At 46.3% G+C, this 19265-nt stretch overlaps 1 protein-coding gene across 1 annotated transcript in view; it reads left to right on the forward strand.

Moving 5' to 3' along the window:
• Positions 1 to 18808, forward strand: part of TBC1D22B (TBC1 domain family member 22B) — a 78041-nt gene extending 59233 nt beyond the window's left edge. Inside the window, exons 11-13 of the mRNA XM_032253603.1 lie at positions 1447 to 1574; positions 1856 to 1951; positions 16884 to 18808. Of these exons, the coding sequence (XP_032109494.1) occupies positions 1447 to 1574; positions 1856 to 1951; positions 16884 to 17012 (353 nt within the window). The 3' untranslated portion in view covers positions 17013 to 18808. The remainder of the gene's footprint in view (positions 1 to 1446; positions 1575 to 1855; positions 1952 to 16883) is intronic.
• Positions 18809 to 19265: the final 457 nt, after the last annotated feature.

Raw genomic sequence — 19265 nt, forward strand, 5'->3', positions numbered from 1 at the left:
GTATGGTGGTGACTCATACCTATAATCCCAGCACTTTGGGAGGCTGAGGCAGGAGGATTGCTTGAGCCCAGGAGTTCAAGACCAGCCTGGGCAACATGGTGAGAGCCCATCTCTACAAAAAATTTAAAAAGTAGCTGGGCATGGTGGCACACTCCTGTAGTACCAGCTACTCAGGAGGCTGAGTAGCTGAGATGGAAGGATCACTCGAGCCCAGGAGGTCAAGGCTACAGTAAGCCAAGATCACACCACTGTACTCCAGCCAGGGTGATAAGGTAGGAATCCTCCCTCTCCTTAAAGTCTTCTCCCCAGAAATAACTGTTGTTTTTTGAGGTGGAGTCTTGCTCTGTCACCCAGGCTGGAATGCAGTGGTGCCATCTTGGCTCACTACAGCCTTGACCTCCTGGCTCAAAGGCTCTTCCCACCTCAGCCTCCTGAGTTGCTGGAACCATAGGTGTAGCTTGGATCACAGATGTGCACCACCATGCCTGGCTAATTTTTGTATTTTTAGTAGAGATGGGGTTTTGCTGTGTTGTCCAGACTGGTCTTGAGCTCCTGGGTTCAACAATCCGCCCACCTCAGCCTCCCAAAGTGCTGGGATTATAGGTGTGAGCCATGGCACCTGGCCACAATCCTTGTTAATCGTTCTTCTTTAAGAATTGTTTGAAATATTTACCGCATGCCAGGTGCCACTGTAAGCACTTTACTTGTGTTTTCTCATTTATCTTCTCTAAAACCCTCTGAGGTGTGAATGATTGTCCCCGTTGTATAGGTTAGGAAACGGAAGACAGTGATTTTAGAAAACAATCCCATTAAGCATTATTTGGAGAGTTGTCATGTGGAACAGCAGTAAGGTTTGTTTGGTCTTGCCGGAGAATACCGCACGAACACCAAGGGGTGGGAGTGAGGAGGCAGCTGGTTTTGCTGAATATGGTGAAGCGCTTTCTGGCGAATCACTTCATACATCAGTGGAAGAGGCTGCCCTTGAGTGGAGTTTGTGAGCCCGTCTCCCTGGCAGTGTTCGTGTCCCTGCTGGTTGGCCATCTGTCGGGGATGCTGAAGAGGAGTTCCTCACCAAGGTGGCCAAGGTGACTTCCAAGGCCCTTTTCCATTCTGTCTCCTTCTCTGCTGAGTACTAAGGTCGAGCAGCCAAGTAAACCTCATAACCTCTGCTTTGTGGCCAGAGCGGCCCGCGAAGGAGGTGGGGCTCCTAGAACATCACTGTCGGATATTAAAATAGTTCTGTCTGCTGGGCTGAGTTAACAGTTAACCATGCAGAGTTGCTGTGAGATGACGGAATCAAACACAAAGATGCCGATGTGCCCCCTCTGTGCCTGCTTACCCATGGGGAGGCGGCAGTAGAAGTGAGAGCTGCTGTTTTGGCTCCTGTGGCCCTTTCAGGGTCCACTCCCCTAGGCTGATGATCCCCAATGATGCTTTATGTTTCAGAACAGGTACATAATCACTTCAGGAGGTACGAGGTGGAATACCTGCAGTTTGCCTTCCGCTGGATGAACAACTTGCTTATGCGGGAGCTTCCTCTTCGCTGCACCATCCGCCTGTGGGACACATATCAGGTAGGAGGGATTCCCCGGCATCTCCATGCCAGGCTGTCCCTGAGCTGCGCAGCTCCCTGCCCTGTTGTAGAGCATAGCTGTTTAGAAGTTCCCCTTTTCCCCTTTTCTACTTCCATGTCTGCCTTAGCCTTAGGGCAGGGCTTTTGCTGAGTCTCTTCAGAACTCTATCTGCCCAACCTTGAAAGAGTTTCCCTCCTCCCGGAAGGAATGGAACTGAGAGGGGCAGAGCTGAATACTTGTCAGGACTGGGAGACCTAACTCTAGTTTTTTTTGCTTCCCAGTCTGAACCTGAAGGGTTCTCCCACTTTCATCTCTACGTATGTGCAGCCTTCTTGATCAAATGGAGGAAAGAGATCTTAGATGAGGAAGACTTTCAGGTGAGTGGTCAACTGCTCAGTGTGGGCAGGGAATGAACATTAGAATGGGTGTTTGCACCTAAGTGGGCAGCACAGACAGAAAGTGCCACAGCAGGTACCTGGCTGGGAGTAGGAAGGGAGAAGGGGTCCTGGGAAGTCATCCCTCTTGGCTGGCAGGAAGTCACTGGAGCCCAGAGTTCTTCACTGTAAGAAGGATCTTTGTGCCAGAATGGCTGCAGAGTGACTGGGCAGGCCTAAGAGATCTTTCAGTCACTTATTGACAAGCATTTATTGAATGCTTGCCACATGCCAGGCACTGTCAAAGACAAAGGCTGTATCAGGAAATGAAACAGAGAGAGGTCTCTGTTCTCACAAAGCTTACCTACTCTGATAGTTGTGGGGAGACAGACAGTAAACAACATCGTAGTAAATAGTAAACAAATGTGAAGGTGCTAAGAAATACCTTTTTTTTTGAAAGTAGAGCAGGGTAAAGTTTTTATTAGGTGGTAGAGCAGGGGCAGGTTGCAATTTTGAATAAAGTAGTCGGGATAGGTTCACTGATCTCTGAGCAAAGACCTGGGGAAGGTGAAGGAGTGAGCCACGTGGACATCTGCAGGAAGGGTGTCTAAGCAGAAGAAACAGCCAGTGCGAGGGCCTCAGGCAGCAGCATACCTGAGCTGTTGAAGGAATCATGATGGTCACCAGTGTGGCCTGGAGCAGAGTGATCTGGGGAAGAGTAGGAAGAGGTGAGGTCAGAGGAGTCACAGGGACCCAGATCACAGAGGACTTTGTAGCCACTGTTAAGAACTTTGGCTTATACTCTGAGTGGAAGAGGAGCTCTAAGAGAGTCATGAGCAGAGGGGAATGGCACAATCTGACTTATGTTTCAATAGGGGCACCTGGCTTCTATGTAGACTGTAGGTGTGAGCAAAAGTGGAAGCAGAGAGACTGCCCAGGATGCTACTGTAGTCCTCCAGATGAGACATGAAGGTGGTGGGACCTGGATGGTGACAGTGGAGGTGTGAGTGGCCAGAATTTGGATCTATTTAGTAAGTAGAGCCAACAAGATTTCCTGTTTAATTGGGTGTAGAGTACAACAGAAAGGGTGAGTCTGGATGACTTTACAGTTTATGGCGAAGGCTACAGGGGGATAGCCAGAGCCCAGTTTCAGGCATACTAGATTTAAAGTGCCATTAGATGTCTAAATGGAGATGCAGACTAGGCAAATACACCTTGAGTCTGCTGTTTGAAAAACGGATCTGGACAGGACCTGTAATAAATTTAGGAGCTTTTGCCTAGACGCCACTTAAAGCCAGCACACTGGATGAGATCCCTAAGGAAGTAAGGATGGACAGAGAAGGCAACCAGGGCCCCAGCCCTGATGTACTCTTACATGGCTACATGAAGAGGTCAGGGAGCAGAGGAGGCTGAGAGGGGATGACCAGCGAGAGTCCAGCCTCCGGGAACCCCTGGGTGGGGATGCTTCAAAATCCCTATATAGAAAACACAAGAAGGGCCTGTCTTAGGTGGTGGATGGGCTAGGAGCTGTTCCAGGGTCGGGGAAATAAGGATTGAGGGGAGAGATTGTCAGGCTCTGCAGAGGGAATCATTGGGGTGAGGGGAGAGGTTGTATTGTTTTTATGCTTTGCACATTTCTGAACTAAGGGTTTTTTTGGTTTGTTTTTAATAGATATATACTTATTTTAAAAACAGAGGGAAAAACCAGACAAAGTTGAATGCTTTTCTCAGTTCTGACTCATAACATAGATGCTCTCAAAAGTGGCAGCATCTCATGTGATCCCTGAGCATTACCACTCTGTGATTGGTGTTAGGTGGCAAGAAAAAAGAAAACAGAAGCATATTCAGCAGATAGATGGAAAGACAGGACCCAGCTCACCCAAGTAAGGGCTTTGGAAGACAAAGGAGAACGGATGTGTTGACCTCTGTGAGATCATGGTGCCAAGGCTGCAGGCCACTGATTAAGAACCGTGGCTTCTGCCAGTGAGCAGCATGTGTGGCATCCTAGGATAAATGAGGACAAGGGGCTGGAATGGCTGTGTGCTGGGATGAGCTATCCATTTTGTTAATGTGGTTGAGGTGGAGCAGGATAGCAAGAGCATGAAGTTTAATTTAGTAATGAGCGAGGCTCAGAGCTTTGCCAGATGTGATAAAAGTGCTTCCCAGATCAGCTCAGGGAGGTGGGGACAATTCCTGGAATGGCTTTTTGCAGTTCACAGTATTGACAGAACAGAGGACAATACTCTGTGACTTTACAGCTACATTAATCTTAGAGATGTCCTTTCCTGGGTAGCATTTTCAGTTATCTGGGAAGTCTGAGGTCTTTGGCAATACCCAACAGAACAGCATTGGGGCTATCTGCTGCCGTATTAACACCTCGATTGATCCTGTTCATGGAGGAATCTCGTGTCTTTCTTTTAGACAAAATAGGTGATTAAACTGGATTAGGTGAAAAGTTCCTCCCACCCCCACAGTTCTGAAATTCTATGAATGATAAAAGAAGAAAATGCACCTGGCTGTTAGGCTAGACAGGCAGTGCCCTTTAGAAGACAGAATCATAGCAGAGGTGTGAGGAACAAGAGTACAAAGCATTGTGTAAGGTTGTGAACTATGGGTATGACTTTTGCAGAGAAAGTAGGCACCTGTATCCTAATTGCTGAAGGGGGGTTATAGTGAAATCACTGTGAAGGAAGCTCCGTAGATGAATACAGGTATTATAAAAAACCAAACATGCCTAGCCTGGCAGAGAAGTTTTAGGGCTAAAAGCCACACTAAGTGACTCAAAGAAAACCCAGGTATAGTGGTTACAGAAATAAAAGTGGTAGTTGCAGCAGTTTTAGCAGACCAGCCAACTGGTTACACTTCAAGAAGAGGGAAAAAGAACCAGATATAAGGGGAGCCAGTAAGGGGTTCAGAGAGGAAGCAGATCTCTTCCTGTCAAGGTTGGAGACTGTGCAAAATAGTACAGTGGTTAAACCATGGTCTTTGGAGCCAGACTGCCTGGGGTCAGATACCAGCTCTCCCACTTCCCTAAACATGCAGCTGTAAGTAACTTGTCTCTCTGTGCTTCCGTTTTCTTATCTATAAATGGGGCAATAGTAGCTACCTCCTTGGGCTATGATGAGATTAAAGGAACAAATACATGTGAGGCAGTTAGAATGATGTGCTTGACGTACAGTCCTCAAAACAGTGACTTCATTATCACTAATATTAATACTACCTTTAGTGTATTCATGAGTCCTGGAAGCAATGAGGCAAGTTTAGAAACCCACCTTTCTAATTAAGTGGTTTTAACATAATGAGTAAACCATACTAAGTTCATACTGGGGGAAACTGCTGAGCTGGATGAGGAAACTGGGATGGAGAGGAGGCATCAGAGTACTCAGGCGCAAAGGGCAGGGTCCCAGTGTGGCGAAAGCCCCCAGCAGGAAGGGTGCATGCATGCTTCTCCCTGGGCAAGCAGTTGTCTAGGGCCACTGCCTGGCAGAGGGGACCAAAAACTGACACAGGAGGATCACACTAAGAGGTTTCCTTCCTGAGACCGCTGGCAAAGGAACCTGAGGCACATTTGCACATAGTATACTGGGAGCAGAATGGCTGGATCTTCCGGAGCCCATGGGCTGCTTGAATTGAGAGCTGTTGGCAGAGCTGGGCCAAAGCCTCTTTGTGTGGTAGGAGGGGACTCTCGACAATTCCTGCCCTCAGCCTTGGCTAGTGTAATAGAATTGTAATAATAATGTTAGGTTGGCCAGGTACAGTGGCTCATGCCTGTAATCCCAGCACTTTGGGAGGCCAGGGTGGGGGGATCACGAGGTCAGGAGATTGAGACCATCAATCTCCTAGCTAATACAGTAAAACCCTATCTCTATTATAAATACAAAAAATTAGCTGGGTGTGGTGGCACACACCTGTGGTCCCAGCTACTTGGGAGGCTGAGACAGGAGAATTGCTTGAACCAAGGAGGCAGAGGTTGCAGTGAGCTGAGACTGCGCCACTGTACTCCAGTCTGTGCGACAGAGCGACACTCCGTCTCAAAAAAAAAAAAAAAAAAAGATGTTAAGTTGAATCACATGCATTTATTTTTGTAGATCAAAATGGTTGAATACTGGCAATTTCTTAAGGCTCAATCTAATAGCAGCTAATTCTTAGTACTTTTAATATACGGGCACTATTCTAAATGTTTGCCTGTGTTAATTCATTTCATCCTTGCCACAATCCTACAAGGTAGGCTATAATACCACCGTTTTACAAATGGGGAAACCGAGTCACAGCAAGATTAAGTAACTAGGCCAAGCTCACCCGAGTGAGTGGTAGAGGCCTGAAATCTACTCTCTGAACCACTGTGTTTTGCTGCCTGTCAGAGCCAGGCCTGCCAGGTGCTTCCTGGAGCTCTTGAGATAAACTCACTTGGTGGCTGTTCCCAGGCAAGGATCTGCTTATGTTTCCACCTCCCCTCAAGATTTATTCTTCCCCATCTCTCCCCCTGCACTGGAGGTTGCTAGCAGGCTTTCTCCTCACAAAGAAACATTTAGCAACAACAACAAAAAATTGTTGTTTTAAAACTGAAAAAGAATTCCTCCCAGGGTCTGCCTTGTGACCTCCTCCTATTCTGCCTCCTGGGTTTTTCTCCTTCCACTGCCAGAAAGATCTATGACCTCCTGCTGCCCTTTCATGCTCTCCCCCCAAGTGGCCTGAAATCAGCTCCCACACATCCCTGGGGGAAGCAGAGGCTCTAATGCTCCAGGGCGGACTGCAGCAGGGAGTCCCTGGGGCTGGTGTAGGTTATGGGTGAAGAGTAGCTCTGGGCCTGTCCATGGAGCCCTAGAACCCCGCCTGGACCCTGGTGGAGCTCTCAAGCTTCGGTTAGATCAGTGGCTGGGGAGGCCATGTTGACTGGGAAGGAACATGAGTCTTCGGAGACACAGGACGTGTTCTCTGTTTTCATCTGGGTGGTGATTACTTGGGTGGGTACTTATGTAAAAAGTCATCACGGTGCATGCTTAAGATTTATGTCATGAGTCCATTGTCAAAAGGTTGGGAGGAAAGTAAATGGCGGAGACAATGTAAGAGCGTGCAAATCTACCTACCAAATAGACAATCGGTTATATAAAAATGACCTACATCAAAATGGGTAGAAGACATCCACCCATTTTGATGTGGGTCTTTTTTTTTTTTTTTTTTTTTTTTTTTTTTTTTTTTGTGATGGAGTCTCACCCAGGCTGGAGGCAGTGGCGTGATCTTGGCTCACTACAACTTCCGCCTCCCTGGTTCAAGCGATTCCCCTACCTCCTCCTCCTGAGTAGCTGGGATTACAGGTGTGCACCACCACATCCAGCTAATTTCTGTATTTTTAGTAGAGACAGAGTTTCACCATGTTGGTCAAGCTGGTCTTGAACTCCTGACCTCGTGATCTACCCGCCTTGGCCTCCCAAAGTGCTGGGATTACAGGTGTGAGCCACTGCACCCAGCCTGCTGATGTAGGTCATTTTTACATAGTCACAATTCATTACCACCATGTACAGTTATGTACTACCAAGGAAGTAAATGGAGCTTCTGTTACTCAACTGTGAGCCTGAAGAGGACTATATCTGCCCAGAGGACAGGGCCATCTGTCAGTTCCCACTGTGATCCTAGAAAACGGAAGTAAGAGGCACGGTGGCTCATGCCTGTAATCCCAGTACTTTGGGAGGCTAAGGCGGGCAGATTACCTGAGATCAGGATTTCAAGACCTGATCCACAGCCTGGCCAACATGGTGAAACCTCGGCTCTACTAAAAACACAAAATTAGCCAGGTGTGATGGCATGCGCCTATAATCCTAGCTACTCAGGAGGCTGAGGCAGGAGAATTGCTTGAACCTGGGAGGCAGAGATTGCAGTGAGCTGAGATTGCACTACTGCACTCCAGCTAGGGCAGCAAAGTGAGACTCTGTCTCAGAAAAAGAAAAAGGAAGTAAGCAAAGGGAATTTTTGGGGGAACAAGGCTGGAGCCTGTGAGTGCTGAGAGGCCTGCCCTCCCCACAGGTGTTTGTAATAAAAACGTTTTTATTCCCAACACCCATTGGCAGAATATGCCATCAAGGCAGGGTGCAGACTTCAGACTTGGGGAAGACTTCCCAAAGCAGGTTAATGTCAAACCTGGGGATAGTTTGACTGGTTGGGTGAGCTCTGTGAGTGAGGAAAGCCATGACGAGCCCTCTGTGGTCAGTGCAACACCACTCAATTACAACGCAAAACCAAGGGGTTAACGACGGGGAGCAGGGGAACACCTCCAAAAATCAAAAATTCACTGTGCATGTAGATGAGCATGAGCTGTGCCCAATTATGGGCACTTAGATGAGCAGCAGGCAGAAAATCTGTACAGAATAAAGCAACCCATAGGAGGCCTGGAAACTGACTCTAGGATAATATTTCTATGAAGAGTCTGTGCCTGAGTCAGAGGGGACAGGCGCCTGAGCAAATGCCTGGTCACTCTATTCTAAAAAGTCATCTTGGGAAAAACAGCAGTAGTGAAGCCCAGAAGAACATGGGAGTCCAGGAAGATGTCGGCAGGCGCCCGCGAGGCCTCAGAGGGCTCAGAACAGAATTTGAGAAGCACCATGCAAGGCACTCTAAGGACTAATAATCCATTTCTTTAAATACATAAAAAGAGGCAAGGCGCAGCAGCTCACGCTTGTAGTCCCAGCACTTTGGGAGACCGAGGCAGGAGGATTGCTTGAGCCCAAGAGTTTGAGACCACACTGGGCAACACAGGGAGACCCTGTCTCTAAAGAAATAATTAAAAATTAGCTAGGCATGGTGGTGCACACCTGTAGTCCCAGCTACTTGGGAAGGTTGTGTGGGAAGATCACTTGAGCTAGGGAAGTCGAGGCTGCAGTGAGCCATGAGTAGACAGCAGAGTGAGTCTCAAGTAAGTGAGTGAGTGAGTGAGTGAGTGAGTGAGTGAGTGAAATGACAAAGGGATCAGCTGGAAGAAAACCTGGGAGAGATTCCCACTCTGAAGGTTCCTTTTGTAGGAGACAGGTCAGGGTTACTAAATAGTGCTAAGCCCATGCGATGTTCCAGACCTAAATTATAAACTAAATGTAAATAAATCCCCTGAAGCAGATGGCATCCACCCACCACTTCTGCAGGAACTCAAGGGTGCGACTGTGCATCATTGCCCAATGTCTTTACAGACATTTGGTGGAGTACCAGTTAGAGTCCTGCACACAAGGGTTCAGAGGGAACCCTGAGAACTGAAGATCTCTCTGCCCAAAACAAGCTGTTGCGAGAAAGGGCAGGATTCCTAGACATGCGAACAAAAACAAGCCATTGAGGGAAACTCTGCACAGCTTTCTTTGAGAGGAAAGTCTGCCAAATGCCTAGATTCAGGAAAAGCCCGTGAATAAAAGTTTGACTCTCAACAAGCTTCTATTGCAGGGACAGGTTTTTGAAAAGTTGTATTGGGACCAGGGGAAATGCTTTGCTACCTCACTGATTCTCAAAATAGAAGGGGTTTGTTTTAAAGTACTTATTTGATTAGGAAAGTATTTTTGCATGCTTGAATACACTTTACATTTGCAAGGAATGTTCCAGTACTGCAAAGTGATTCTGCATACAGTTTCTTATTTAGTAGCATTTATTTAATGTTCTCTTGTTGCTCATCATTATACATCCTGTCTTTGGTTGTGCCAGCCCTTATTGCAGAGTAAAATTAATCAACTCTTAGTCACCAGCTGGGTCGCACTAGTGCCTGGGAAAGACCAGGAGGAGGCAGAGGAAGAGATGGCAGTGATGATAAAAATCTGTTCAAGAATTTAGATGTGACATCTGCAGCACGTTCACATCTCTCAGCTGTAAGACAAACTGGATACTTTGTAAGGACTGTGGCCTATTATGCATCAGAATCCCTTACTGAGATTGTCTGGGTGAGCTGCCTGCTGGGTCCAGTGATACATTAGTAAACCAAGAAGCTTAAATAGAAGGTTGACATATCCTTTGGATTGCTTGGCAGTGTGACAGCAATATGGCATCAAGCCTTACTACAAGTCCAAGGACTTCGTGACTAAATAGAAATAAAAATGAACAGCAACAACAAAAATGAATGTTTCTAGATATCCTTCAAACAGCTTCTTTTATGACTTCTTTTTGTTCCTTCTACTTTATGCCTCGCTTTCTTCCAATGCCAGGGTTGGCAGCATGTAGCCTAGTGGTTATGAGCACATGCTCTTGAGCCAGATTGTTTGGGCTCACATCCCTGCCCAGCACTACCCTGAGACCTTAGGCAAATTCCTTAACCCCTGTGCCTCAATTTCTTCATCTGTAAAATGGAGGTAATATGTATCTCATAGAGTAGATGTAGGATTAAATGAGCTAATACAAAGTACATGTGAAACATTTAGAGCCGTATCTGGTATGTAATAAGTGCTCGATAAATAATAACTGCCATCATACTGATTTTCTTTGGTGTTCTTTCTCTTCCTCCTCAATTCTTCTCCCACCTTTATTGGACAGTCGCTAGTGGGATTTTTCTGTACCTTCCCCTTTTCAAAGTCTCTGCTTATTACCTACTATCCCTTCACCTTTGGCCTCTTTATCTAATTTTTTCCCCCCGCCTGTCACATGTGGCTCAAAGTCTTTCTCTGCCATATTGCCTTTTCCTTTGTGAATTTTCAGCAGGTAACTATGCCGGGCCCTTTTCTGCTATTTCAGCCATTTCCAGCAGTCTTCTACAAAAGGAGTTTGCTCCCTTTCTGTAGTTGGGAATCTCTTTCTGATGCTCGTCCTGCAAGCTTTCTCCTCCTCCTGACTGTAGCATCTCATCTGACTGCATGTCATACTTAAATGCTCCTATGAACTGGCTTTGTAACAAACCTTCAGTTGTTCCCTGCCCCGGTAGTGTCTGTTCTTTGCCCCTAAATAAAAGCTCCTGATTTGTGATTAACACCTTCATCCCCCAGCCATGATTATTTTTTCTATTTTCTTGTGTGTGTGTGTGTGTGTGTGTGTGTGTGAGAGAGAGAGAGAGAGAGAGAGAGAGACGGAATCTTGCTCTGTCTCCCAGGCTGGAGTGCAGTGGCATGATCTTGGCTCACTGAAACCTCTGCCTCCCAAGTTCAAGCAATTCTGCCTCAGCCTCCCGAGTAGCTGGGATTGCAGGCACACGCCGCCACTCCCGGCTAATTTTTTGTATTTTAGTAGAGACGTGTTTCACCGTGTTGCCCAGGCTGGTCCGGAACTCCTGAGCTCAGGCAATCCACCCTCCTCTGTCTCTCAAAGTGAGTTTCTACTTTTTTTTTTTTTTTTTTTTTGAGACAGAGTTTCGCTCTTGTTACCCAGGCTGGAGTGCAATGGCACGATCTCGGCTCACCGCAACCTCCGCCTCCTGGGTTCAGGCAATTCTCCTGCCTCAGCCTCCTGAGTTGCTGGGATTACAGGCACGCGCCACCATGCCCAGCTAATTTTTTGTATTTTTAGTAGAGACAGGGTTTCACCATGTTGACCGGGATGGTCTCGATCTCTTGACCTTGTGATCCACCCGCCTCGGCCTCCCACAGTGCTGGGATTACAGGCTTGAGCCACCGCGCCCGGCCGAGTTTCTACTTTTTAATCCATTAGGCAGGATTTCCCATTGCTGCCGCCCGAGGACACCAGGTGGTAGAAGTGTGTCCGGGCTGGAGGTGGGGATGTTGCAGTTCTAGGCCTAGCCACCAGGTGGCAGAGTGGCTCCTTACTGCTAAGTGTCACTTCCCTTGGGGCAAGTGGTGACGTTCACTTGTCCAGGGGTGGAATTATTTGGAAGCTTCTGAGAGGTTTCTATTAAGGCTGGAAGAAATGGAAATTATAGGTTGATCTCTTCTCAACAGAGTATTCTCTTCTAGAGAGCTCAGTCCTTTGTTGGCTGTTCTTGTTTGTGTCAATTATGCAAGTCTATGTAACCATCATAGAAAAATTAGAAAATTCCAGTAAGAAATCTTAGGCTGGGCATGGTGGCTCACGCCTGTAATCCCAGCACTTTGGGATGCCAAGGCGGGTGAATCACCTGAGGTCAGAATTTCAAGACCAGCCTGGCCGACATAGCGAAACCCCATTTCTACTAAAAATACAAAAATTATCCAGGCTTGGTGGTCGGTGCCTATAATCCCAGCTACTCGGGAGGCTAAAGCAGGAGAATCGCTTGAACCTGGGAGGCAAAGGTTGCCATGAGCAGAGATCATGCCACTGTACTACAGCCTGGGCAACAGAGTGAGACTACGTCTCAAAAAAAAGAAAAATCTTACCACACAGGGGTGAATATCATAAATTTTAAAAAATATTTTGATTAATATGCATTTTATTTTATGTATTAATATTTAAAAAACATTATTCTGAGGAGATCAAGGGGCTTCACCAGACAGCCCAAGAGTATAAGGTACAGAAAAGGCTGAGACCATTGTAAAGAGAGCCTGCCCTAACTTAGGATAAAAGTTGCCTACCTGAGGAGAATGTTAGCAGAAAGAGGCAATGCCTTTTCCGGTTGTTGTGGGACAGGGGCATGTTGAGGGAAGGAGGTAGGAAGCAGGAGAGATGAGTCAAAGGGGCCAGAGGCCAGGGAGTTCATGCTGGGGCGGGAGTGGGGGTGTGTATTATAGTGCAAGGTCAACATTTTTCGAAATAAGTTGATATAGAAATGATGGTTCTCTTTCAAAACAAAAAAAGCTTTGAGGCAGACAGGACTGAGGCCAAGACAGAACCAAGAAAGAATTACTCCCATGAGAGGGGAGTATTCCAGAGATGTTCAGATTAGCTAAAGGCAGAGTTTTAAAAGCAGAACATCTGCTGGGTTGAGTGAATATCAATAACTGGTTGAATAACTGGTCTGGTTGAGTGAATTTCCGTAACCATGTGATTGGAGGGGTTTACCTGGAGGGTTGGGGAAAGCAGATGCCAGCAACCGTGGAGGGGAGAGTGGGGACTTCGGGATGTGCGCTCTTCCGGAGGTTCACCACCATCGTGACTTAAAGCTTTGAGTTCTGTTCTAAGGCTTAGGGATCAAAGGGAAGACATTAGCATTAACAAAGTTTGTTTTTTAATAAGAGTATTTCGTGCTGGTAGAGATCTAGGGAAATAGGCATTTTTCTGGAATGTATTTTCTGTTTGAATGTTAAAGACCTTTAAAATGTTTCTGCCAGGCCAGGTGCAGTGGCTCACACTTGTAATCCCAGCACTTTGGGAGACCGAAGCGGGCGGATCACCTGAGGTCAGGAGTTCCAGACCAGCCTGGCCAACATGGTGAAACCCTGCCTCTACTAAAAATACAAAAATTAGTCAGGCATGGTGGCACATGCATGTAATCCCAGCTACTCGGGAGGGGGGCTGAGGCAGGAGAACCGCTTGAACCTGGGAGGCAGAGGTTGCAGCAAACCAAGATTGTGCCACTACACTCCAACCTGGGCAACAGAGCAAGACGCTGTCCCAAAATAAATAAATAAATAAAGTGTTTGTGAATAAATAAATTAAATAAAATATGTCCTTTGAAATAGTAATTTCATTTCTAGGAATTTGGCCCAGGGAAATAATCCAAGATAGGACTTTGTGCATAAAGATGTTCATTGTAGGCTGGGCGCGGTGGCTCAAGCCTGTAATCCCAGCACTTTGGGAGGCCGAGGCGGGTGGATCACGAGGTCAAGAGATCGAGACCATCCTGGTCAACATGGTGAAACCCCGTCTCTACTAAAAATACAAAAAATTAGCTGGGCATGGTGGCACATGCCTGTAATCCCAGCTACTCAGGAGGCTGAGGCAGGGGAATTGCTTGAACCCAGGAGACGGAGGTTGCGGTGAGCCGAGATCGCGCCATTGCACTCCAGCCTGGGTAACAAGAGCGAAACTCCATCTTAAAAAAAAAAAAAAAAAAAAAAAAAAAAGATGTTCATTGTAATTTTTTTATAGTGAAAAACCAGAAATAATTAAATGCTCAAAACAGGAGGATGTAAGTTATGGTACATCTTACATCATGGAAAATTCTTTGGTTATTGAAAATATCTACAAGAAATTTTTAATATTAGAGGAAATGCTTATGGTAAATGCTTAATAGATTCAAAATTACCTGGAGAAAATATTTCAAGTATGTAAAATACGCAGGAAAAGGACTGGAAGGAAATATGCCAAAATATTTTAAAATGGCTTCCTCTTGATCATGAAGTTATGGGTAATTTATTTTCTGGCTTTTTTGTTTTGTTTTGTTTTTCGGTTTTTGGTTTTTGAGACAGGGTCTCACTTCACCCAGGCTGGAATGCAGTGACACGATCTCTGCTCACTGCAACCTCAGCCTCCTGGGTTCAAGCAGTTCTCTGCCTCAGCTGAGTAGCTGTGTCTGCCAGCACACCCAGGTTAATTTTTGTATTTTTAGTAGAGATGGGGTTTCACCATCTTGGCCAGGCTGGTCTTGAACTCCTGATCTTGTAATTCACCCACCTCGGCCTCCCAAAGTGCTGGGATTATAGGCGTGAGCCACTGTACCTGACCATTTTCTGTTTTTTTTACTTTTTACTAAACAAAATTTCCACAGAGTAGCTTTTTTTAAAAAAAAAAAAAAAAAAAAAGACTGAGTCTTGGTTTTTGAGACCAAGTCTCACTTTGCCCAGGCTGGAGTGCAGTAGTGCAATCTCTGCCCACTACAACCTCTGCCTCCCAGGTTCAAGCGATTCTCCTGCCTCCGCCTCCTGAGTAGCTGGGATTACAGGCCCCTACCACAACGCCTGGCTAATTTTTGTATTTTTAGTAGAGATGGGGCTTCACCATGTTGGTCAAGCTGGTCTCAAACTCCTGACCTCCCAAAAGCGGTGGGATCAGGCATGAGCCACTGCGCCCAGCCCAGAGTAGCTATTACTCAAAAAAATTTTTATTTCATAATTTAATAATACACAAAGATTTTATTTTATAAGATACATAAGTATAATGAGAGAAAAGCGAAAGGCGTCCCTCCCAAAAGGTAACCAGTGTGGCCAGTTTCCCACTTCTCTATCTACAATGTTTACATGTACATGTACATATGCAAATACATTATTGCGATTTTTCTTTTTTCTTTTTTTGTTGTTCCTTTTTTTAATTTATTTTTAATTTATTTTTTTTAATTTTTATTTTTGTGTGATTTTTCTTTTACCTAAGTGGGATCATGCTGTAAATATTATTCTGCAACCGCCTTATTTATCCCTTCCAAAATGTCTTCTGTGTCCTCCCCCATTGGTACAGGTAGACCTGCTTCACTGTTTCAAGTGCTGCTTTGCATCTCACGGTGTGAATAACCCGTGGTTTATCTCGCCATTCCCATACTCCTGCGTGCTTTTCAAGTGTTTTTTCCCCCCACTGTTTGAAGTAATAGTGCAGTGAATACCTTTTTAAACACAATAGTGTGACTATTTCCCTAGGATAGAGACTTAGAAGCAAAGCCGCTGGATGAAAGACCGTGTGTGTTTCTTATTTTGATAGATATGGTGTTTGTTAAGATGATATAAACTTTTCCACTGTAACCAAGACCCTAAAATAACCATGGCTTAAAAAAAGACAGCTGTTTATTTCCCTTCAACTAGCAGTCTAAGTGTAAGCAGTCCAGGACTAACATGATGGTTTCAGAATGTTAGGGACTCTGATTTCTTTAGTCTTATTACTCTGCCATCTTCAACACATGCTTTAATTTTATGGCCTGAGATGAACACGTCTACTCCTCCCTTCATATGCATTTTCTTTTTTTTTCTTTTTTTTTTTTTTTTGGGACGGAGTTTCGCTCTTGTTACCCAGGCTGGAGTGCAATGGCGCGATCTCGGCTCACCGCAACCTCCACCTCCTGGGTTCAGGCAATTCTCCTGCCTCAGCCTCCTGAGTAGCTGGGATTACAGGCACACGCCACCATGCCCAGCTAATGTTTTGTATTTTTAGTAGAGACGGGGTTTCACCGTGTTGACCAGGATGGTCTCGATCTCTTGACCTCGTGATCCACCCGCCTCGGCCTCCCAAAGTGCTGGGATTACAGGCTTGAGCCACCGCGCCCGGCCTTCATATGCATTTTCTAGGAAAGAGAGAAATGTAGAGCAAAACCTAGAAGTTACACCTATCATTTGTGTTCACATCCAGAATTGGCCAGACCTTAATTGTATTGGCCACACATAGCAGTGACGTGCCTTGGGCAGCTTTGTGCCAGCTACACTTCTAGTACTAAAGGAAGAAATCTCACAAAGGACATGCAAGACCTTTACACTGAGAACTGCAGGATGCTGCTGGAGTATTTGGATCAGCTAAGAGCAGGGTTTGTAAGTCATAGTGTGAGTGGCCCCTGGCATTAGTGCATTAGCTATTCACATGGCTTCTCTGTTTTCCCATTTGGCTGCTTATTTTCTTTCTTACTGATTTGTAGGCAGACCTTAGGGATTATGTATATTAACCTTTTGCCTTTTATAGATGTTATAAATATTCTGTCTGTTTCTTAATATTTTTAACTTTGTCAAAGGATCACTTGAGCCCAGGAGTTAGAGACTGCAGTGAGCTATGATTGCGCCACTGCACTCCAGCTTGGGTGACAGAGCAACACCCTGTCTCAAAAAAATGTCATAGTTATTGCTACAACTACTTAAAGAAATATGCAGGTGAAGAAAGGCTAAGAATGAATACTTTCAGACAGGTATATTTGGATAAGTGATTATTTTTCTCTCTTAAAAATCTTTATTGTTGTCATTACCTATTTATGTTTTTAAAGAGGCAGGTATTAGTAGATCAGAGAATCACCAGAGGCTTTCAAGGCTTCCTGAGGTGAACTAGGACTGAAAGCTGTGTGCTGTTTGGGAGGAAGGAGGCTGGACTCTTTGGGGTATGTGAGCCAGGAGGAAGGGGCCCCATTCTAGGCCTTGGTCTCTAAGAATGGGGTCGGTGGTCAGGTGGTCTACAGTCTAGAATGATATAAAAGCCCTTTCTTGCATCCCAGGGTCTCCTCATGCTGCTGCAGAACCTACCTACGATACACTGGGGCAACGAAGAGATTGGGCTGCTTCTCGCCGAGGCGTACAGACTCAAGTACATGTTCGCCGATGCCCCGAATCACTACCGCCGATAGGTGCTGTCTCCCCCGGGGACCCAGACTGCCCCCATCTCTAATGGCAATCTGATCACTGTGGCCACTGTGCAAGCCGTGGACCCCGGCCAGGAACCACTCCTATTGTACAAAGCTCACACCCGCCGCCCAGGTCTTAACTTTCTGGTGTCCACCACTCCATGTCTCTGGATGTGTCACTTGGACCACTGTCAGTATTCCATGCCGCACGGATGGGCCCAGTTCTGGGAGAGAACAGTAATGGTGGTACAGGGTTGTCTGCCCCTTTAAAAGAAACTGGACAAAAAAAGGGGAAGGCTCAGGGTCTCAACTCACATTGTCCCTGCAAGGACAGGCCCCAACTGATACGGTTGCTTTTTTTGTGAACATAGTTTGATTTGATCACAGGTCAAAAACGCCTTATGTTTTCAAAAGACTCCTGGCCCCTCTTCCCTCTCCCTGGCTTCCTAGCCCTTCCCCTTCTGCCCCAGTCTGAGCCACTGAGGGGTAGCTTTTTAAAACCATTATTCTAGATGGAGGAGGCACTGATACTTGTAACTCTGGGAAGAGGCCTATACCCAAGGGCTAGGAATTTTATTTTTCCTTCTCTCACCAGGTGTCTGCATGTGTGTGGGGGTGTGAATGTGTAATACACCCATCAGCATTTAGTGACATGTCTGAATTTCTGTGTCCAGACGAGCCCCATCGACTAGTTGGGAAGGGCCCCAGTGACCAAGTATATAAGCATCCCTTGAAGAGGGATCAGGGCAGGGGAGGCAGAAGGGGTTGTTTACCCCTCCAAACCCCTTTTCCATGATGACCCACTCCAAGATATTATGTGTAAATTGTGTTATTATGTATATGGGTAAAGATGTACAAATATATGTCCTCTTTGTAGCAGATATGATTTTATATTTATAATGTGCATCAACATGTGAAAGCAATCTAGGTCACTAGCACAGAGGAAGTTGCCAGGAAGGTGGCTTCAGCGCCTCCAGATTGGTTCTGGGTGCCTTGCTGTGAGGGGTAGAACGGGAGGCTGCTGGAGTGAGTGGCTGAGCAGGTTGAGCCATCCCAAGCATCAGTGTCTCAGAGTCCTCCTTGCCCCTTTCTCCCCCAGCCCCAGGCCTTCCTGGAGCATCTGCCCTTTGCTCCTAGCAGCCTCCCCGAGAAGAGACTGCAGAGGCAGGCCAGCCCTGTCTATGTGTTTTTATCCCCACCCTCCCCAGAATCTGGGGAGAGCTTTTGTTTTTACATTTTCAAGTTCAGTGTTGTATTCAGGACAGAAGCTGTGACAGATGACTCAGTGCCAAGGAAAGGGGCTTCCTATGTGTCCCTTGGGTTTTGGGCTCTTCTCAGAGAGCAGCAGCACTCCTTATCCCCTACTGCCACCATCACTCCCCATACAGCTCATGAGATGTGTGACCCCTGTTCGAGTTTTGGTATTTGGTAGTAGACAGCGGGGGTGGGGTGGGGACCAGCAGCTGCCATCCTCCTGGGAAGCCAAGCAGTGTCCTGGGCGGGTGACACCCTTGAGTCTCTTTGCCAGTGAGGCCCCACCACACCGGTGTGAGTTAGGTTTCTCATCTGGAGCTGATTCTCAGGCATTCTTCCCAACCCTCTTCCTTTTCCCCTTCAGTGTGCCTCAGTGGTCCCCTTCATAGAGGGAGAGGGCTTACAACCCTCCCTCAACTGGACTAATTAAAGAAAGACACTTGTGTTCCCAAGTGGTGGTTTTATTTTTTTAGTTTTTATGTTTGTATGAGAAATTGTGGATAAAGTGAAAAGAATTGTAAATAAATGGTGTATTTCCTCCTCCATCTTCTGGTTTTTCTCCTGTGTGTTCAAGGAGCCTAAAGAGTCTCCTCTTCCTGAGGTTTTCTTGCTGATACTAGTAGGTATGTGGTCAGGCCTTCTGTGAGGCGAGCAGGGGATCAGCAGAGGACCAAAAGGCATTCTTAGAGGACAGCCAGCAAATGCTTACCCGACAGCCATCTGCGAAACGTATTGTGGAAACTACAAAAATGAGTCCCGTGGTAAACGAAACTACTAAAAAGAGTAACTTGCGAAGCACTTTGATAAGCACTTCACATGGATTATTTCATTCATCTGAAAGAAGTATGTCATCTGATGGAGGGTAGAAAACAGACTGGAATTTCAGTGCTGGGTGCAAGCCTGGAGATATCTAGTTTAACCCCCTCATTCACAGAGGAAAATCCAAGCCAAGGCCGTGGAAGACAGCATCCGAGTCAGACCAGAGGGCCGGTCTCCTGGCTT

This window comes from Sapajus apella, unplaced genomic scaffold, assembly GCF_009761245.1.
Source record: "Sapajus apella isolate SASKATOON/1434 unplaced genomic scaffold, GSC_monkey_1.0 scaffold83, whole genome shotgun sequence".
Taxonomy (NCBI): Eukaryota; Metazoa; Chordata; class Mammalia; order Primates; family Cebidae; genus Sapajus; species Sapajus apella.